Source organism: Eretmochelys imbricata, chromosome 12, assembly GCF_965152235.1.
Source record: "Eretmochelys imbricata isolate rEreImb1 chromosome 12, rEreImb1.hap1, whole genome shotgun sequence".
NCBI lineage: Eukaryota > Metazoa > Chordata > Testudines > Cheloniidae > Eretmochelys > Eretmochelys imbricata.
This window is the reverse complement of record NC_135583.1, coordinates 43,206,266-43,222,798: the sequence shown is the minus strand read 5'-3', so window position 1 is coordinate 43,222,798 and position 16,533 is coordinate 43,206,266. Positions and strand designations below refer to the sequence as shown.

Below are 16,533 nucleotides of genomic sequence, written 5' to 3'. Positions count from 1 at the left end.
GAGGGAAAATGAAATGTTAGTTTCCTGTTGTCCCAAACGTGCTTGGTCAGTTGACCAAATGTAGTGGACACCTTTCTGAGGCAAGGCTGAAGCTCGTCAGCTAGAAATGAGTTATCCAGTGCAGTTAACCCTAGATAGCAGAACTTGTGTACAACTTTGAGCTTGATGTTAGCTGCTGAAACCTCTGGTGCAGCCAATGCGCCTTGTGCCATAATCATTGTCTTCTTCAGACCGCTGGCTAGGCCAAGCTAGCATAAAGCTGCTGGAGCGCCTCTTCACGACACACGATGAGCGCTGAGTCACTGGCGAATAGACGTTCTCCTGTCTGCAGGCGCTTAACTTCGCCTTCTGCTCTCAGATGTGCAATGAAGAAGGGTTTTCCAGCTGAGCTCGTATGAAGATGGACACCCTTTATACTAGCAGAGAGAGAGTCTGACAAAGCAGCAGAGAAAATAAACTGAAAAGTGTTGGTGCCAAACCACTGCCCTGTTTGACACCACTATGGATTTCAAAGCTGCCAGACTGACCACTATCATACTGGACTGCAGCCTGCGTGGAAGGCTTGAACCAGACTGATGAGGACTGGAGGGCCCAGTTCTCTTGAGCAGTTGAAAAAGGCTCTTTCTGTTCAGCAGGTCAAAGCCCTTTGTGAGCTCCACAAAGGCCATAGAAACAGGTTTTCCTTCTTCTGGACACTTCTTTCAGTTGCTTAGTGCTCTTTGGCTGTAACCTGGGGTGACCATCTCTTCAGCTTCCCCTCCTCCACCTACCCCCACCAGTTTGGCGCCAAACTCTGGCAGTGTCGATGCTGAGGGGTGTGTGCCCCACACCAGCCTCCTTGCCATGCCCACAATAGCTCTCGCGAGGTAGCCAGGGAAGACTCAGTGACAGTGCCTAGAGAGGTGGCTGGCAGGTAGCGGTGCTGAGATAGAAAGGGGCCCCCGGGGAACATGGCACTCCAGCACCCCTGTCTCCTCTGGCCTGAATCTCACCCTCATCCACACCCCATCCCTAGACAATGGGGCGGTTCAGATGCTTGGCAAGTTTGATGCAAATGCCAAGCCATGAGCACCAGACAGCACTAAGCAGGCTAGAGATGTACAGTTTCTCCTGGGGGCAGATTCACATGGGCAGAGGGGGGAGGGCACCGGGGTGTAAAATCCTGAGACGTCGTCTCCTCCAGCCTCGTGTGCACCTGTGAATAAGCAGCCGCGACTGGCATGGCTGTAGAACAGCAGGGCCCTGAGCCTGCAGGGGTTTGCTGTGCCCCATTGCACCCTGTGAACGTCCACACCCAGGCGTGGCCGCAGCCTGGCGCTCCCTTCTGGGAGGTGGCCTCCCGTCTAGGGCAGGGGGCCGGGGCAGCCAGTAGCTTCTCTCATCCAGGGGTCGCCAGTGAGGAAAGGAACCCGCGAGAGCATTCAGGGCGGGCCGGAGTGGGCTGCACGCCTGGCATGGGGCTGCCCATCCGCAGTCTCTGTATTCCCGCCCAGCGAGGGCCCCAGGCACGGAGCAGGACCCCACTGGGCCACGCGCTGCGCCCACAGAGCCAGGACAGGCCCTGCCCCGGGGCGTGTCCACGTCCCCAAGACACAGGCCAGGGCCAGCGGGCGCAGCTCCCTTCCAGAACGGCGCCAGCCTAACCCTGGGATGAAGGCCCGGACGCCTGGGTTCTAGCCCCAGCTCTGGGAGGGGGCGGGGTCTGGTGGGGGAGGGGGCGGGGCCCGGACGCCTGGGTTCTGTCCCAGCTCCGGAGAGGAGTGGGGGTGGGAGCGGGGGTGCGGGAGCCAGGACTCCTGGGTTCTAGCCCCAGCTCTGGGAGGGGGCGGGGTCTGGTGGGGGAGGGGGCGGGGCCCGGACGCCTGGGTTCTGTCCCAGCTCCGGAGAGGAGTGGGGGTGGGAGCGGGGGTGCGGGAGCCAGGACTCCTGGGTTCTAGCCCCAGCTCTGGGAGGGGGCGGGGTCTGGTGGGGAAGGGGGCGGCGCCCGGACGCCTGGGTTCTGTCCCGGCTCCGGGAGAGGAGTGGGGTGGGAGCGGGGGTGCGGCAGCAGGACTCCTGGGTTCTAGCCCCAGCTCTGGGAGGGGGCGGGGCGGGACCCGGACGCCTGGGTTCTATCGCGCGTGCTCACAGGCTGTGTGGAGGCGGGGCCCCGCCCTCGGGCTCGGCCGCGATTGGCTGGGCCCTCAGCCTATCAGAGGGCTCCGGTTCCGGACGTGCTGGAGATCGCGTGGCCTGTGTGTGGCCGGCCCGCGGGATGGGGGCGCCGCTGCGGGTGAGGGGGGGCCGGGCCGGGGGGAGCACTCGGGGAGGGGGGAGCACTTTGGGGGGGAGCAGGGGGGTGCACTCTGGGAGGGGAGTGGGGCAGGGCGGGGCCGGGGGGAGCACTCGGGGGGAGCAGGGGAGCACTCGGGGGTGGGAGCAGAGGAGGGGAGGGGGGAACACTCTGGGAGTGGGGTGGGGGGGAGCAGGGGGGAGCACTCGGGGGGAGTAGGGGAGCACTCGGGGGTGGGAGCAGAGGAGGGGAGGGGGGAGCACTTTGGGGGGGAGCAGGGGGGAGCACTCTGGGAGTGGGGCAGGGCGGGGCCGGGGGGAGCACTCGGGGGGAGCAGGGGAGCACTCGGGGGGGAGAGCAGAGGAGGGGAGGGGGGAGCACTCTGGGAGTGGGGTGGGGGGGAGCAGGGGGGAGCACTCGGGGGGAGTGGGGTGGGGCGGGGCCGGGGGGAGCACTCGGGGGTGGGAGCAGGGGAGGGGAGGGGGGAGCGCTCTGGGAGTGGGGTGGGCAGGGCCGGGGGGAGCACTCTGGGAGGGCTGGGGGGAGCACTTGGGGTTGGGAGCAGAGGAGGGGAGGGGAGAGCACTTTGGGGGGGAGCAGGGCGGAGCACTCTGGGAGTGGGGCGGGGCGGGGCTGGGGGGAGCACTCTGGGAGAGCAGGGGAGCACTCGGAGGGGAGAGCAGAGGAGGGGAGGGGGAGCACTTTGGGGGGAGCAGGGGGGAGCACTCTGGGAGTGGGGTGGGGCGGGGCCGGGGGGAGCACTCGGGGGTGGGAGCAGAGGAAGGGAGGGGGAGCACTTTGGGGGGGAGCAGGGGGGTGCACTCTGGGAGGGGAGTGGGGCAGGGCCGGGGGGAGCACTCGGGGGTGGGAGCAGGGGAGCACTCGGGGGTGGGAGCAGGGGAGGGGAGGGGGGAGCGCTCTGGGAGTGGGGTGGGCGGGGCTGGGGGGAGCACTCTGGGAGGGCTGGGGGGAGCACTCGGGGGTGGGAGCAGAGGAGGGGAGGGGGGAGCACTTTGGGGGGGAGCACTCTGGGAGTGGGGCGGGGTGGGGCTGGGGGGAGCACTCTGGGAGAGCAGGGGAGCACTCGGGGGGGAGAGCAGAGGAGGGGAGGGGGAGCACTTTGGGGGGAGCACTCTGGGAGTGGGGTGGGCGGGGCCGGGGGGAGCAGGGGAGCACTCGGGGGTGGGAGCAGAGGAGGGGGGGAGCAGGGGGGAGCACTCTGGGAGTGGGGTGGGGCGGGGCTGGGGGGAGCAGGGGAGCACTCGGGGGTGGGAGCAGAGGAGGGGAGGGGGAGCACTTTGGGGGGGAGCAGGGGGTACACTCTGGGAGGGGAGTGGGGCGGGGCTGGGGGGAGCACTCTGGGAGTGGGGTAGGGCGGGGCTGGGGGGAGCACTCGGGGGGAGCAGGGGAGCACTCGGGGGTGGGAGCAGAGGAGGGGAGGGGGGAGCACTTTGGGGGGGAGCACTCTGGGAGTGGGGCGGGGTGGGGCCGGGGGGAGCACTCTGGGAGAGCAGGGGAGCACTCGGGGGGGAGAGCAGAGGAGGGGAGGGGGAGCACTTTGGGGGGAGCACTCTGGGAGTGGGGTGGGCGGGGCCGGGGGGAGCAGGGGAGCACTCGGGGGTGGGAGCAGAGGAGGGGGGGGGAGCAGGGGGGAGCACTCTGGGAGTGGGGTGGGGCGGGGCTGGGGGGAGCAGGGGAGCACTCGGGGGTGGGAGCAGAGGAGGGGAGGGGGAGCACTTTTGGGGGGGAGCAGGGGGTACACTCTGGGAGGGGAGTGGGGCGGGGCTGGGGGGAGCACTCTGGGAGTGGGGTAGGGCGGGGCTGGGGGGAGCACTCGGGGGGAGCAGGGGAGCACTCGGGGGTGGGAGCAGAGGAGGGGAGGGGGAGCACTTTGGGGGGGAGCAGGGGGGTGCACTCTGGGAGGGGAGTGGGGCGGGGCCGGGGGGAGCACTCAGGGGGGAGGTAACTGACAGCTCTTGCCTTGCAGCAGCGACTCCGGGAGGCCATGGCCGTGCTGGGCGGGGGCGGCCTTCTCTGCGCCTCGTACCTGGTGGCTGCGGGCGAGGAGCGGTTCTACGCTGAGTGCCTGATGCCGGGGCTGCAGCGGCTGCTGGGGCCCGAGACCGCCCACCTGCTCGCCATCCGCCTGCTCAGCCTGGGGGTCCTGCCCCGCATGGCCCAGCGTGACTCGGCCATGCTGGTGCGTCCCTCCCACGGGCTCCGCGGGACACTATCTGCCCGTCTGAGCCCCCCGGGGGCTGCCCCATCACCCCCGGGTGGGATATGTGGGGCGTGCGCCTGGCCCCAGAACCTACCCCACGTCAGAGCTGGTGGGATGCCCCAGTGGCTCTGGGGGAAGGTGATGTCCCCGGGAGCTGAGCTATCCCTGCTCTGCCAGCTGCACCCCCGGGGGCTTGGGACTGGAGCCCGTCACCATGGGGGAGGGGGCTGGCTGTTGTGGGGCTCTGCCCCTGCTGAGTGCGGGGCAGCCTGCTGGAGGTTGGGCTAGACCAAGTGAGCGAGGGACCCACCTTCTCGTTCGGGCTGTGGATGGTCAACCTCCCTTCCCCTCCCAATAACCTATCTGGGCTGCTCTCATGACTGGCCCGCAGCTGGGCCCTGGCCCCGGGCCAGTCGCTGTGCAGTGTGAGGGGGGTCATGGGGCCTCGCTTGCTCTCCCAGGAGGTGCGTGTGCTGGGACGGAGGTTCCGGAACCCGGTGGGCCTGGCCGCCGGCTTTGACAAGCACGGGGAAGCCGTGGATGGGCTCTCCAAGCTTGGATTTGGCTTCGTGGAAGTGGGGAGTGTCACCCCACAGCCTCAGGAAGGGAACCCCAAACCCCGGGTCTTCCGGCTGCCAGAGGACCAGGCTGTCATTAACAGGTAGGCTGGGGTTAGAGGCTGCTGTCACGGGGGGAGGGAGGGGAATCCCATGTTTGCCTCTAGGTGTTGCCCGGAGCAGTGGGGGTGGGCATTTTTTCCCTACCCCACCTCCATTGTCCTGCAGCAAAAGAGAGTAAGGCCAGAGACGAGGCTGGGAGGAGACTGAGGGTGGGGCAAGCCAGTGGGCCTTGGCTGTGGGTGAGGTGGGAGGGGCAGGTGACCTGTGGGGGTAGGGTGTTGTGGCTGGGCAGTGAGCAGAGGTATCTGTTGCCATCCTATATCTCTTGCTGGGCAGAGCCCTGGAGGGCTCGGAGCTGCAGCTTTCCCCTCTAGGTAAGTGTCTTGTGGCCCCAGGCCTGGCAGCCAGCAGCCCCCTGTGTCCCACAAGGAGACCGAGGGCCTCCCTTTCCTGGCATATTGTTCCTTGGTGGGAGTGATTCCAGCCCAGCTCCGTGCTGCTTGCTGACACCTCTCCTTGTTCCCACGCAGATACGGCTTTAACAGCCATGGACATGCCGCTGTGGAGTGTAGGCTTCGGGCCCGGCAGGGAGTGCAGCTCCAGCTCACGGAAGGTAAAACTCCTTGCTATCATGAAAATCCTTAACAAGGTTACAAGGGAGAGTGCTATAGCAGTCGGTTGTTAGCCTGTGGAACTCACTGTCACAAGATATCGCTGAGCCCAAGGGCGTGATGGGATTCAGAAGGGGATTTGATGTTGGGATAACGAGGAAGGCCATAAGGGCGATGGCTGCCCCTGCTTCAGAGCGTGAGCCAACAGGCCATGGCTCAGGAGAGCTTTGCTATTTCATAGCAGGCCACTCCGTAACTGCCCATCCGCAGAGTCTCACGCCTTCAGCTCTGGTCATTACTACCTGCTTTTGGGGGGGGTGGGGGGTGGGGACCCTGGCTAGCCTGATGTGTGGGGGTGTGACCTGCTACAGCAATTCCTGTGCTCCCCAGCAGGGGGCGGGCACTGGTGTCACTGGGACCCCTGTGCATCAGGGATGGGGCAGTGCTGAGGGGCCTGGTGAGTGCAGGGAATTCTCCGCCATTGGCCTGGCACCGGCATGGCCACCCTCAGCTAGCCATGGTGTTGGCATGGTGCAGAGCAGCTGCCTGCGTTCGGACTCTCCCCCAAACCTGGCCCGGCACAGCTGCGTCCCCGGTGCCCGGCCTGGGCCCTGCACGTTCTGGGGTTGGTCCAGCAGCAGCTAGCAGGGCATGTGCTTGCAGCTGTGCTGCCGTCTCTGGGGTGGCCTGGCTGGGGACGCGGACAGGCAGGCGCTCCTGCCTCTCTGAGTGGCACACGTGTGTTCCAGCTGGGATTCCCCTCGGCATAAACCTGGGTAAGAACAAGGGCTCAGCAGATGCGGTGGCAGATTATGTGGATGGGGTCCGGACGCTGGGCCCGCTGGCCGACTACCTGGTGGTGAATGTGTCCAGTCCAAACACGCCGGGGCTGCGGGACTTGCAGGGCAAAGCTGAGCTGCGCCGGCTGCTGGCCAAGGTGGGTGACTGTCCCAGGCCAGCCTGCGGCACCTGCCCTGGTGTTCCTTGGTGCAGCATGGCGGTGCCGGGTGCTCCCCTCGCTGCTCCAGCTGCCAGCCCTTTCGCGCAGCGCTTGTCTGAGCTGGAGGTAGCCGTTTTCGGGGGGGGGCTCTGCAGAGCAGCAGATGGGCAGGGAGCTGGGACTCGGTGGGGGGCTGGGCGTCTCACTTTGGAAGGCATGGGGGCTGTGCTGTGGCCCTGAGGAGGGGATTCATCCCAAGCTCTTCCCTCCTCCCTTTAGGCAGCAGCATTGTCTGTGTCTCTACCCTCCCCAATTCTGGCTGTGCCTTTGGGATTCTTCCCCTGCTCCCCAGAGACGTCTCTGCTGCTCTGATGTACCCCCTCCATTTCCTCCCTGGGCGCTGACCTTGCCACCCCACCCAGCTTGTCAAGCCTTTGTAACACCAGTCTGGGGGGGCGGGGGCTCTGGACAGCGTGGGTGTCTCCCTTGGCATGTCACTTACTGCAGCAGCTCCTGGCACTGGTGTCGTCCCTGCAGGTGCTGGAGGAGAGGGATGCCCTGAGGTGTGAGCGCAAGCCGGCCGTGCTGGTGAAGATTGCCCCTGACCTGACTGCCCAGGACAAGCAGGACATAGCCAGCACGGTGACCGAGGTAGGTAGTGGGCAGGTAGCTCTGGGGCGGCGGCTGCTGCCCAGCGCAGGCCTTGCTGTGCCCGAGGGAGGGGGCAGAGTGGGGGGCTTAGGGGAGAGTGCAGGGAAGGGGTGAAGTGGTAGCCCTGGCAGGGGACGTACCTGTCTGCAGGGGCCTGGAGCGTGGGGGAGTCACTAGGGGAAAGGGGCTGGGACAAGAGAAGTGCAGGCTGAACAAGGGGAGGGTGTCCCAGCCAGGAGCTCCAGCTTGGGGCACGGAGCAGGCTGCAGTCAAATGGCTTTGGCCAGAGGGCGGGCGATGGATGGGGCCGTGTCTCACTGCTGACCGGCTGCACTCAGGGGCAGGTCCTCCCCAGTCCCCGCCAGGAGCTGCTGGCTCTGATGCCAGTGGTGGCTGCTGTGCTAGGCTGCTCGGGCAGCCGGTCGCCAGCAGGCTTCTGCTGCTTGCTCCCCACTAGCTCTGGCGCCCCTGTGAGGGCGGCTGGCCGAGCTGGCACAAGATGCGGCAGGGGCCTGGAGCTCTGCTGCCATCATGTCCCCTCGGTGTCTCAGCTAGGTGTGGATGGGCTGGTCGTCACCAACACCACCACCAGCCGTCCCAGCAGCCTGCGGGGCACCCTGCGCGCGGAGCCCGGCGGCCTCAGCGGGCGGCCCCTGCGAGCGCTCTCCACGCAGACCGTCCGCGAGATGTATGCCCTCACCCAAGGTAACTCAGTGCCACCACCCCACCCGCTCCGCCAGCCCCAGGCCAGGTGCTCCATCCGCCTCTAATGCCCACCCTTGCTCCTAGGGAAGGTGCCCATCATTGGCGTAGGCGGGGTGAGCAGCGGGCAGGACGCGCTGGAAAAGATCCGGGCTGGGGCCTCTCTGGTGCAGATGTACACGGCGCTCACCTACCAGGGGCCCCCTGTGGTGAGCATGGTGAAACGGGAACTGGAGGTGCTGCTGAGGTGAGTGAGGGCTGGGCTGCTCCCCAGCGGTGTTCTGCGTAGGGGGGGGTGGGCTTCCGTCACAGCCACGGCTCTGTGCCTGTGATCCCAGTGGTGTGGGAGGTGCTGGGTCTAAAGGCCTCATGGCCGACAGGCACCAGGCCTGCCGAGGGCTCTTGCTGGCTGCTGCCATAGCCAGCGTCCTGCAGGCCCCATGCCTTGGGATGCTGGGCAGCTGTGACCCGTGGGTCCAGCAGGCTTGTGTTGCAAGCGGAGCTATGCTCTGTGCTGGGGTTAGCCCAGGACGGGCCAGAGCATAGCTCGTTTGGGAGGACCTGTTCCTGGGCTGGGGGGCGGGAGTGCCGGACTGAGCCTCGGGGGAGTGCTCACAGCTGTTTGTTCTTGGCTTAGGGAGCAGGGGTTTCAGAGCGTCACAGAAGCTGTTGGAGCGGATCATCGGTGCTGACGGGCGTGTGGGGCTGTGGATAGGGCTCTCTGCACCGCCCCTGGATGCCCCAGCCTAGAGAAGCTGCAGTGCCCTGGGAACAATGGTTGGTACCTCCCAGGTGTGAGCCAGTCAGGAGTCTCTGGACTGAGTCATCCCCTGTGCAGAACATGGGAGGGGTCGAGTGACGTAGAGAGACCCCAGCCCCTGTCCAGTGAGCGGGCTTATGGGGTCTTGGGGAGCTCGTGGTCTTTGTGCCGGTGCTGCCCTGGGCATGTGGAGAAGGCTCCCAGCTGCCCTGCGTGGAGGGACCTAAGCAAGGCCTGGGCGGGGAGCTGCTCCCAGATGTCTCTGCTGAGCAGTGCTGGCAGTGTGGGGCTGGGCTGACCCTTGCCAGTCCTGAGCAGCTGCAGGTCGGGGTCCCTGCCCTACGAAGCTGTGACGCACGAGGCCTGGCATGCTGCTGGCGCTGGGCTGGTGCCAAGTCCCTGCTCCCCTTCTCCAAGGGGGAAGCTCTTTGCCATTTGCCTGCGAAGGGACTCGCCTCCTCCCCACCCCCCATGTGGGTGCACAAGGCCTTGAGCCTGATGGAGCCCTGGCCATGCTGTTCATGGAGCCAGCTGGGTCAGGCAGTGCCCCAAGCAGCATCACTGGCAGCCCTGCTCCATGCTGCTGCCTCAGCCCAGCCCTTGCTGGCCTGCAGGGCCCTGCCTGAGCGCTGGCTTGGCATCTGCCCCGGGCTCTGGTTTTGACTTCGCCTCCATGGCCATAGCTGTCTGTGCTGCTCCCCAGGACTGGCTGGCTGGGGGCTGCAACTGAAGGAGACTGAGGCAGGGCTAAGAGCCCTGCCTGGGCCTGGCTTCTCACTGGACTGTCAATAAACTTGCTGCTCGTTCAGTCTCGCATCCCTTTTTGTGTGTGTGTGGGGGGCTTGTGGCTCTCACCCCCAGCTGCCCTGGGGGCTGGAGCATTGGTTCTGGATTCCCTACAGTCCCTCCAGGCTGGCTCTGGCCGCTCATGGGGCCATGCAGGTACCACAGCAGCAGTTCTAGCCTGTGGCCTGGAGCAGGGTGGCTTGGCTGAGGGGCTGCCTGGGGGCTGGGCTGGGCTCTGCTCAGCTGCTGCCAGCTGCAGGCAGGGCCTGCTGCCCTGCGGTTGCCTGATTTTTAGGAGGCTATATGATTAATTTGGCTAATATGGGTTATAGGCTTGCCAGTTCATCTGACTAGAAGATAATGGGGTTTTTGTTTCAGAATCAGGCTGTACAGAGTTTGCAAAGGACCCTTGGGGGTATGACAAGATGCTTATACTGAGACAAATACAGTCTTGACTTTTTTTGAGATAAATGGAATAATAATTGGTAATTAAATGGTTAAATTAGAATGACAGATGCAGTACTTTTAAAGATACATATGGTATTATATACTATCTGGCTTTTGATTCATATACTTACACCTTTTCTTGATAACCGGGTGGTAAGAGACTGGCATGCCAAGAGAGTTTAGGTTTAGGTTTCTTAATTCTTGAGTGGGTGGTGCAGAGCTTAGAAGAAGCTAGAGCTAAGAGTTGGACTAACTGACTTAAAACTTAACATTAAGAATTTACAGACAAATAGATTATTAAAACAAAGAACAAAGAAGCTTGGAGCTTAGAAAATTTAGAAAGCAGGTACAAAAAACACTTAGACGCTTAGAGGCCTAGACACTTCCTTGGCATGGTGAGCTACCCCCTTTATGAGGCATGGGTGGTTGAGCCCTTCTTTTCTCTTTAAACCTAGTTTTCTTACCCAGCGAAAGGTTGGGGCACACTTACGCCACAGGCTGGTATGTTTGTACATATTAATTGCATTTGATTATTTTTACATTTGTTGTGTTTGCCCTCCCAGTTATTTTGCTTCTTTCTATCTAGGTGAAAGGTCCTAGACTTATGTTTGCTAGCTTTGCCTTAGCTCAACATGCAGGATGTGGCCTGTAGGTCCCTTGCATTACAGCCAAACTACTTTAATATAAACCTATAAGCCTATTATAATAAAACAAATAATTAAAACCATAAGAAACCTATAAGAAAAGAGATAGAGGCAGGATAGCCCTGTAGGCTACACTGCCCAGGGAAGAGCTCAGGTTTCTGCTGGCAGATGAGGATCCCTGCTGGCTGCTCACCCCAGCTCTGGTCCTGCCTCCTGCAGCTCTCACCTAGGCGCAGCTGTAGGGCTGTGCTGGGTAGGGAATGCTCCTGCGGACCTGTCCCCCACTGGTGGGAGGGGCGGGGGGCTTTGGCTGTCCCAGCAGGAGGGGAGGGGGCTCTGCCCTGGAGCACGTTCAGAGTGTCCTGTAGGGGTGACGTCTCGGGGCCTGTCTAGAATCTGTCAAGTTCCGGTAGCACCCAGGCCTGCCTAGAGTGCGGGCAGGAGGGCACTGGCAGTGGCTGGGAGGGTGGGTGGCACTGGCCAGCCTCCTGGCTCCGCTGCCAATGGGTGTTTTAATAGTGGGTGCCAGGCTGGTATGAGCTGGGTCTTCCCTTCCCCCCCATTGCTTGTTATCTGCCCCTGGGCACACCCTCCTGTGCAAATGTCTCCATGAGCTAATGGCAGCCTACTGCGTGCTGCTGTCAGCACTGGCCCCAGCCCACCCAGCTGTGCAGGCATGGGGCATCGCCCCCTCTCCCACGCACTGACGTGCACGGCTTCACTGGACAGACAGGCAGGAGCTGCCCGCAGCCTGTTTCAGGGACCAGCCCCACTGTTGCTGGAGGGTGACAGATCAACAGGCCAGGTCAGAGACCATTGATGGGGGACGACTGTGTCTATCAGTCCAGGGTCAGCACCCCCATGTCCAGTTAGCTGGTGTCCTGTGTCCATCCCTCCGTGATCTCTGAGCAGGGCAGGCTGCTGGCTCCACCTCCTCCCTCCCCCCGCGTATGGCCGTGATGTGACCCCTGCAAGAGCGGGGACCTGGCGGGAGGCAGGGGCTTGTTCCAGGCCCTGTTGGGCTGGTGCAGAGGGGTGTCGCTGTGCTGGCTGCTGCAGTGCCTCACGCTGCCTCCCCCTGCTGTTGCTGGGGACTCTGTGGGGAGCCTGGCCTGGTACCGTGCCTTGCTGGGGCCAGGCTGGTGCTAGCTGCTGTGGGGGACAGGTGGGGGAAGCCCTGGTGTGGTCCCAGTGGAGCACCTGGAGCGGGTATCTGAGCCCATCAGCTCCCTATTCCTCAGGCCAGGAGCAGGCTTACGGCCTGGCTTATTCTGACTGGTTGAAGGTAATGCTGGATGTTCTCTCCCACAAACGCCTCTAATCCTGTCTTAAATCCTCCTGAGCCTGGGGCCCAGATTTCTTGTGGCAGTGAGTTCCACAGGCTAACTTTCCTGTCAGTGGTTTGTTGCCTTTTGATTTCATGGCCTGTCCCCCTGGTTCTTATGTTCTGCAATTTACTAGCATGGCCTCGCTGGTGAACTTGGATCCCTCTCTCCTGATGCACTGCACTAAATGATCCCAATTGTCTCCTTTGGAGACACCCCACTGAAGGGCACCACAGGGAGCCTACTCCAGTGCTATCAGTAGGGGCATCACTAACTCCCCTCCTGGCTTGGATGCTGTAGCCTGTGGGGCAACCCCATGGTTGCGGGGAGGCCAGAGAGCATGGGGCCAGCAGGCTGAGGAGTTGGATCTACCCCTGCTGAGCTCTGACCAGCCACCCCTCAAGCCTGCGTCCCCCACCGAACAGGCTGGGCCAGTGCCTGCCCTTCGCCCTAAGAACCACAGCCAAGCTATGGGGCATGGTGTTTGAAGCAGGGCAGGTCCCCGGCCTCAGGTCCAGGGCAGTTGGGTGAATTCTCTCCAGCCTGGGACCTGAGGCTGCTAGGATGTAGCATCTGCTCCAGCCGCAAACAGGTGGTGTGGAAACTGTCGGGTATGTTCATGGATTCCAAGCCGGAAGGGCCCATGGTGATCATCGAGTCTGACCCCTGCATAGCACAGGCTGGAGACCGGCCTGAGGCTATGTGACGAAGTGGGACTGTTCTTAATGTTTCCTCTGAATATTGTGGGGGTGCCTCAGTTACCCCACCACCTAGATACTTAAGAACTGCTTAGGGGAAAGGGTGTATAATCACTGCAGAGCCCTAGAGGGCAGGTGTGTGCAGGAGTCTGGACACAGAGAATGGCCGACACCCTGTTTCCTGGCAACTGATGGCCTGGGCCCTTCCCCCCTGCAAGGTGAGAGCTAAAGGGTTGGAGAACAAAGGAATCAGGCCCGGGAAAGGAACAAAGCCCAGAGGAGGAGGGGCTGGAGGAGAGTTTCAGTTTGGGGCTGGCTGGGACATGGAATGAAGGGCAGATGTGGTTGTCTGGCTCACTGCCCTCCAAAATGGACCCAGCTGAGGGGTCCTGTTCTCTGCACCTACAAGCTCTGTTTTAGACCATGTTCCTGTCATCTAATAAACCTCTGTTTTACTGGCTGGCTGAGAGTCACGTCTGACTGCGAAGTTGGGGTGCAGGACCCTCTGGCTTCCCCAGGAGCCCCGCCTGAGTGGACTCGCTGTGGGAAGCGCACGGAGGGGCAGAGGATGCTGAATGCTCCGAGGTCAGTCCCAGGAAGGTGTGAGCTTTGTGTCCTGCAGACAGGCTGCTCACAGAAAGGAGACTGCCCCAGAGTCCTGCCTGGCTTCATGGGGAGCAGTTCCAGAGCATCGCCCAGGGACTCCGTGACAACTGGTGGAAGTGGTGGGATCTACTGCACCCTGTGGACAGTGCTTCCTGCAGTAAGTGACTGGGGAGCAGTAAAACGAAGGGGGATTGACGGGGACCAGGCGTGCTGAAGATTCAGAGAGAGACGGTTTCAGGGGGTGGTTAACCCCTGGAAGTGTGTGACGAGAGAGAAGGACTTTTGCAGTAACAGGGTCCCCCGGGGGATTGCAGCGGGTGGTCCCAGGGGCAGAGGAGTCTGCAGCTCGACCCTGGCAAAGAGGTGGTGACCTCGAGAAGGGCTGGCACACTAGGGGTTCTCCCTGGAACTGTGGGGAGCTGAGAGCACACAGGCCTGTGAGTTCACAACAACTTGGGAAGAGCGGAGTGATGGTCTGTCACTGTCTCCTGAAGAAGGACTTTGTAGTCCTGTGCAGAAAGAGAGGGTTGAGCACTGGAAAGTTCACCAAAGCACAGTTCATCTTGCAGCTGGAGGAGGATGCCCGCTCTAAGGAACAGATTCCTGACCCTAAATAGGGCTATAGCAGGATCTGGGAGCAGCTGGAGTAGTAGCCAGGCATCGCCAAGACTCCTGTCCAGGACCAGATGGGGGTCTTCACGGTCAGGTTCCCCATCGGGGGATCGGAGACGGACGGGATTGGAGCTGAGTCCAAGAGAGCAAGAGGACTGTGAGAGACAGCGAGAGCCCGAGAGTGGCAGAAGCACCAGCAGCATGAACTGGCAGTGGAGGAGCGGAGAGGCCTAGGGGACCTCCCAGGGGTGAGTGGGGATAGACCCCGGGGGGCCAGTTCTGCAGGGAACCTCGAGACTAAATTGCTGCCCCTGGTTAAGGAGGGGGGGATGTGGATGCCCACCTCACTGCCTTTGAGCAGGCTGGCGATTTGAACCAGGGGGACCCTGCGGAAAAGCCCCGGTGTCTAGCTCCCTTACTGGGTCCCAAGGCCATAGACTGTGTCAGCCAGATGGGTGGGGAGGTGGACAGGCTCCCACTCCTGACCCCAACCTATATGACAGTGTGGAGTTTCCTGGGCTCTGGCCCCTCGGACCCCCAGTGGGGGCGGAAGGTGATGGTCAATGGGGAGACATTCCTGGGGTGGCAAGATCCTGGGACAGAGAACTGTTGTCAGGCCCTGGGGGGTGCAGCCTCACCAGATGCTGAGGGGCTGTGTGAGCTGGGTGAGGGTCCCAGGGACGAAGCCCCTCACCCTGCCTATGGCCCAGATCCCTGTGCAGACCCAGGAGGGGTGGGGCTGGCTGGCCGTTGGGGTTCTCCAGGATATCGGCTGCGAGACCCTGTTGTGGGGCGACTGTGTCTCTTTGGGACAGGATCCAGGCCTTGCTCCTGTAACTGCTGAGGGTTTGAATTTGAATCCAGGGAACCAATCGGCGGAGAGGGAAATGGTCAGTGAAAATGCGGATGACCTGGCTGGCAGGGAGGAGGATCCGCTAGGCTCAGGCTACCTGCGTGCCTGTGACCAGACCCCTGGGGCTGGGTGGGACAGAGAGATGCTCCCCGCCCCCCTTGCACACCAGAGCGGGGGCTCTCGCTGGCTCTGATGAAGTGAGGAAAGCAGCGAGCTCGCTGCCTGCCCCCACTGAGTCAGCAAGGGCAGCGCTGAGCACAGTGGGAGCTGAGACCCCAGCTGAGGGGGGGGAGACACAGGCAGGGCAGGGGATCTGTGGGGAGTGGCAAGGTGCTTGGTAAGGAAAGTCTGGATGAGCCCAGGCAGCCTTGTGAGCTGATGGCTTTGTCTAGTCAGCAGGGTGGGAAGGAGGAGAGCGGAAGATGAGTGTCCCTGGACCTTACCTGTTAGCTGGGTGGAGAATTGGGACAGGGAAGGAAATATGCCTGTGTCTGTCGGGTATTGACTTGCCTGTGGAGGGAGCTACCCTGATCCCCAAGCAGTTGTCTGTGACCAGCCTTGTGTGCTGGGACAAGGGGAAAGAGGTCCCAAGCTGTGTGTCTGGGAAAGGAGAAAGTGTGTCCGGCTCTTCTTTGTCTGTGGAGCAGACAGAAGGGGCCTTTCAGCCTGTGATGGTTGAGGGTAGTGCAGTTGTCTCAGAATTTGTTCTGGATTCAGCTAAAGCCCAGGAAGGGAAGGGTCCTAAGTTTGTGTCTGCTCGGGAGAATGGCCCTGTAACTAGTCGCATCCAGTTAGTGTCTATGTAAAATCCCAGAGTCCAGACAATTCTGTTGCTTGCATTTTGCCTGTTGCTAGTGTGTTGTTGGAAAAGGGTGTCGCAGCAATGTCTAATCAGAGTGAGATCCTAGCCAGGGCACAAGGAGAGCATGAAGGTAATGTGATTGTGTTACCTACTGAGGGTGTGGAAACCTGTCGCAAGAAGGAAAAGATTCCTGAACTTGTGTGTGGCAAAGGGAAGGAGAATGCTTCTAACCTTTTATCTAGGAAGTCTGTCAGTTTGCCTGAAATGGAATTGGGTAGGAATCCGCCTGATGGGCCAGAGGTGATTCTGGATGTAAGGGAGACCCAGAAAGAGTTTGTTGTTGCTCAGGAAAGTGTTCCTCTAGAGCAAGCCCTAGGTGAAGAGGGTAAGAGCAGAATTTCTGTGAGGGGTGAATTGTTGCATAGAAAAGCCCTAGGGAAAGGAATCCTCATGGAGTCTTTGCAAGCAGTTCACGGCAACTGAAGGGTGTGAAAGTGATTTTAATCAAGAAAGTTTCAGTTCCTAGCAGCCAGAAATTTTCTGTTGTGAATGGCTCCACTGACTTTCCTGTTGAAAGATCCAGTGTGGATAGCTTTGAGAAGGTCCTGCTAAACCCAAGGTTGTGAGTTCAATCCTTGAGGGGGCCATTTAGGGATTTGGGGCAAAAATTGGGGAATGGTCCTGCTTTGAGCAGGGGGTTGGACTAGATGACCTCCTGAGGTCCCTTCCAATCTTGATATTCTATGATTCTAACCCAGAAACCTCAGGAAGCGCCAACAGCTTTGGACCGATGAGCACCTGACAAGGGTAGTGGAACCCTTGATGGAGGAAATGCCATCAAAAGGCGGATGAGCAAATTCACTCAGTGTTTTGGGGGGGAGGGATAGCTCAGTGGTTTGAGCATTGGCCTGCTAAACCCAGGGTTGTGAGTTCAGTCCTTAAGGGGGCCATTTGGGATCTGGGCCAAAAATTGGGGATTGGTC

General features: G+C 61.6%; 1 protein-coding gene across 3 annotated transcripts; it reads left to right on the top strand.

Annotated features, from left to right (window-relative positions):
- The first annotated feature begins 2,138 nt into the window (after window positions 1-2,138).
- On the top strand, window positions 2,139-9,585 carry DHODH (dihydroorotate dehydrogenase (quinone)). Of its 3 annotated transcripts, XM_077831343.1 has the most exons (9): window positions 2,139-2,272; window positions 4,260-4,472; window positions 4,955-5,154; window positions 5,644-5,726; window positions 6,474-6,661; window positions 7,202-7,315; window positions 7,867-8,020; window positions 8,105-8,264; window positions 8,655-9,585. In XM_077831343.1, exons 1-9 carry the CDS (start codon window positions 2,255-2,257, stop codon window positions 8,707-8,709), a joined length of 1,185 nt encoding a protein of 394 aa, XP_077687469.1. In that variant the 5' UTR covers window positions 2,139-2,254; the 3' UTR covers window positions 8,710-9,585. The 3 variants fall into 3 exon arrangements, with proteins under 3 accessions (XP_077687469.1, XP_077687470.1, XP_077687471.1); XM_077831344.1 differs by lacking the exon at window positions 7,867-8,020 and having other exon boundaries at window positions 8,110-8,264; XM_077831345.1 differs by lacking the exon at window positions 8,655-9,585 and having other exon boundaries at window positions 7,871-8,020; window positions 8,105-8,258.
- Window positions 9,586-16,533: the final 6,948 nt, after the last annotated feature.

Bases quoted from the DNA above. Each gene is read 5' to 3' on its own strand.
- DHODH (XM_077831343.1), top strand. The intron at 6,662-7,201 runs GTGGGTGACTGT...TCGTCCCTGCAG, and splicing joins TGCGCCGGCTGCTGGCCAAG to GTGCTGGAGGAGAGGGATGC. The intron at 7,316-7,866 runs GTAGGTAGTGGG...TCGGTGTCTCAG, and splicing joins TAGCCAGCACGGTGACCGAG to CTAGGTGTGGATGGGCTGGT.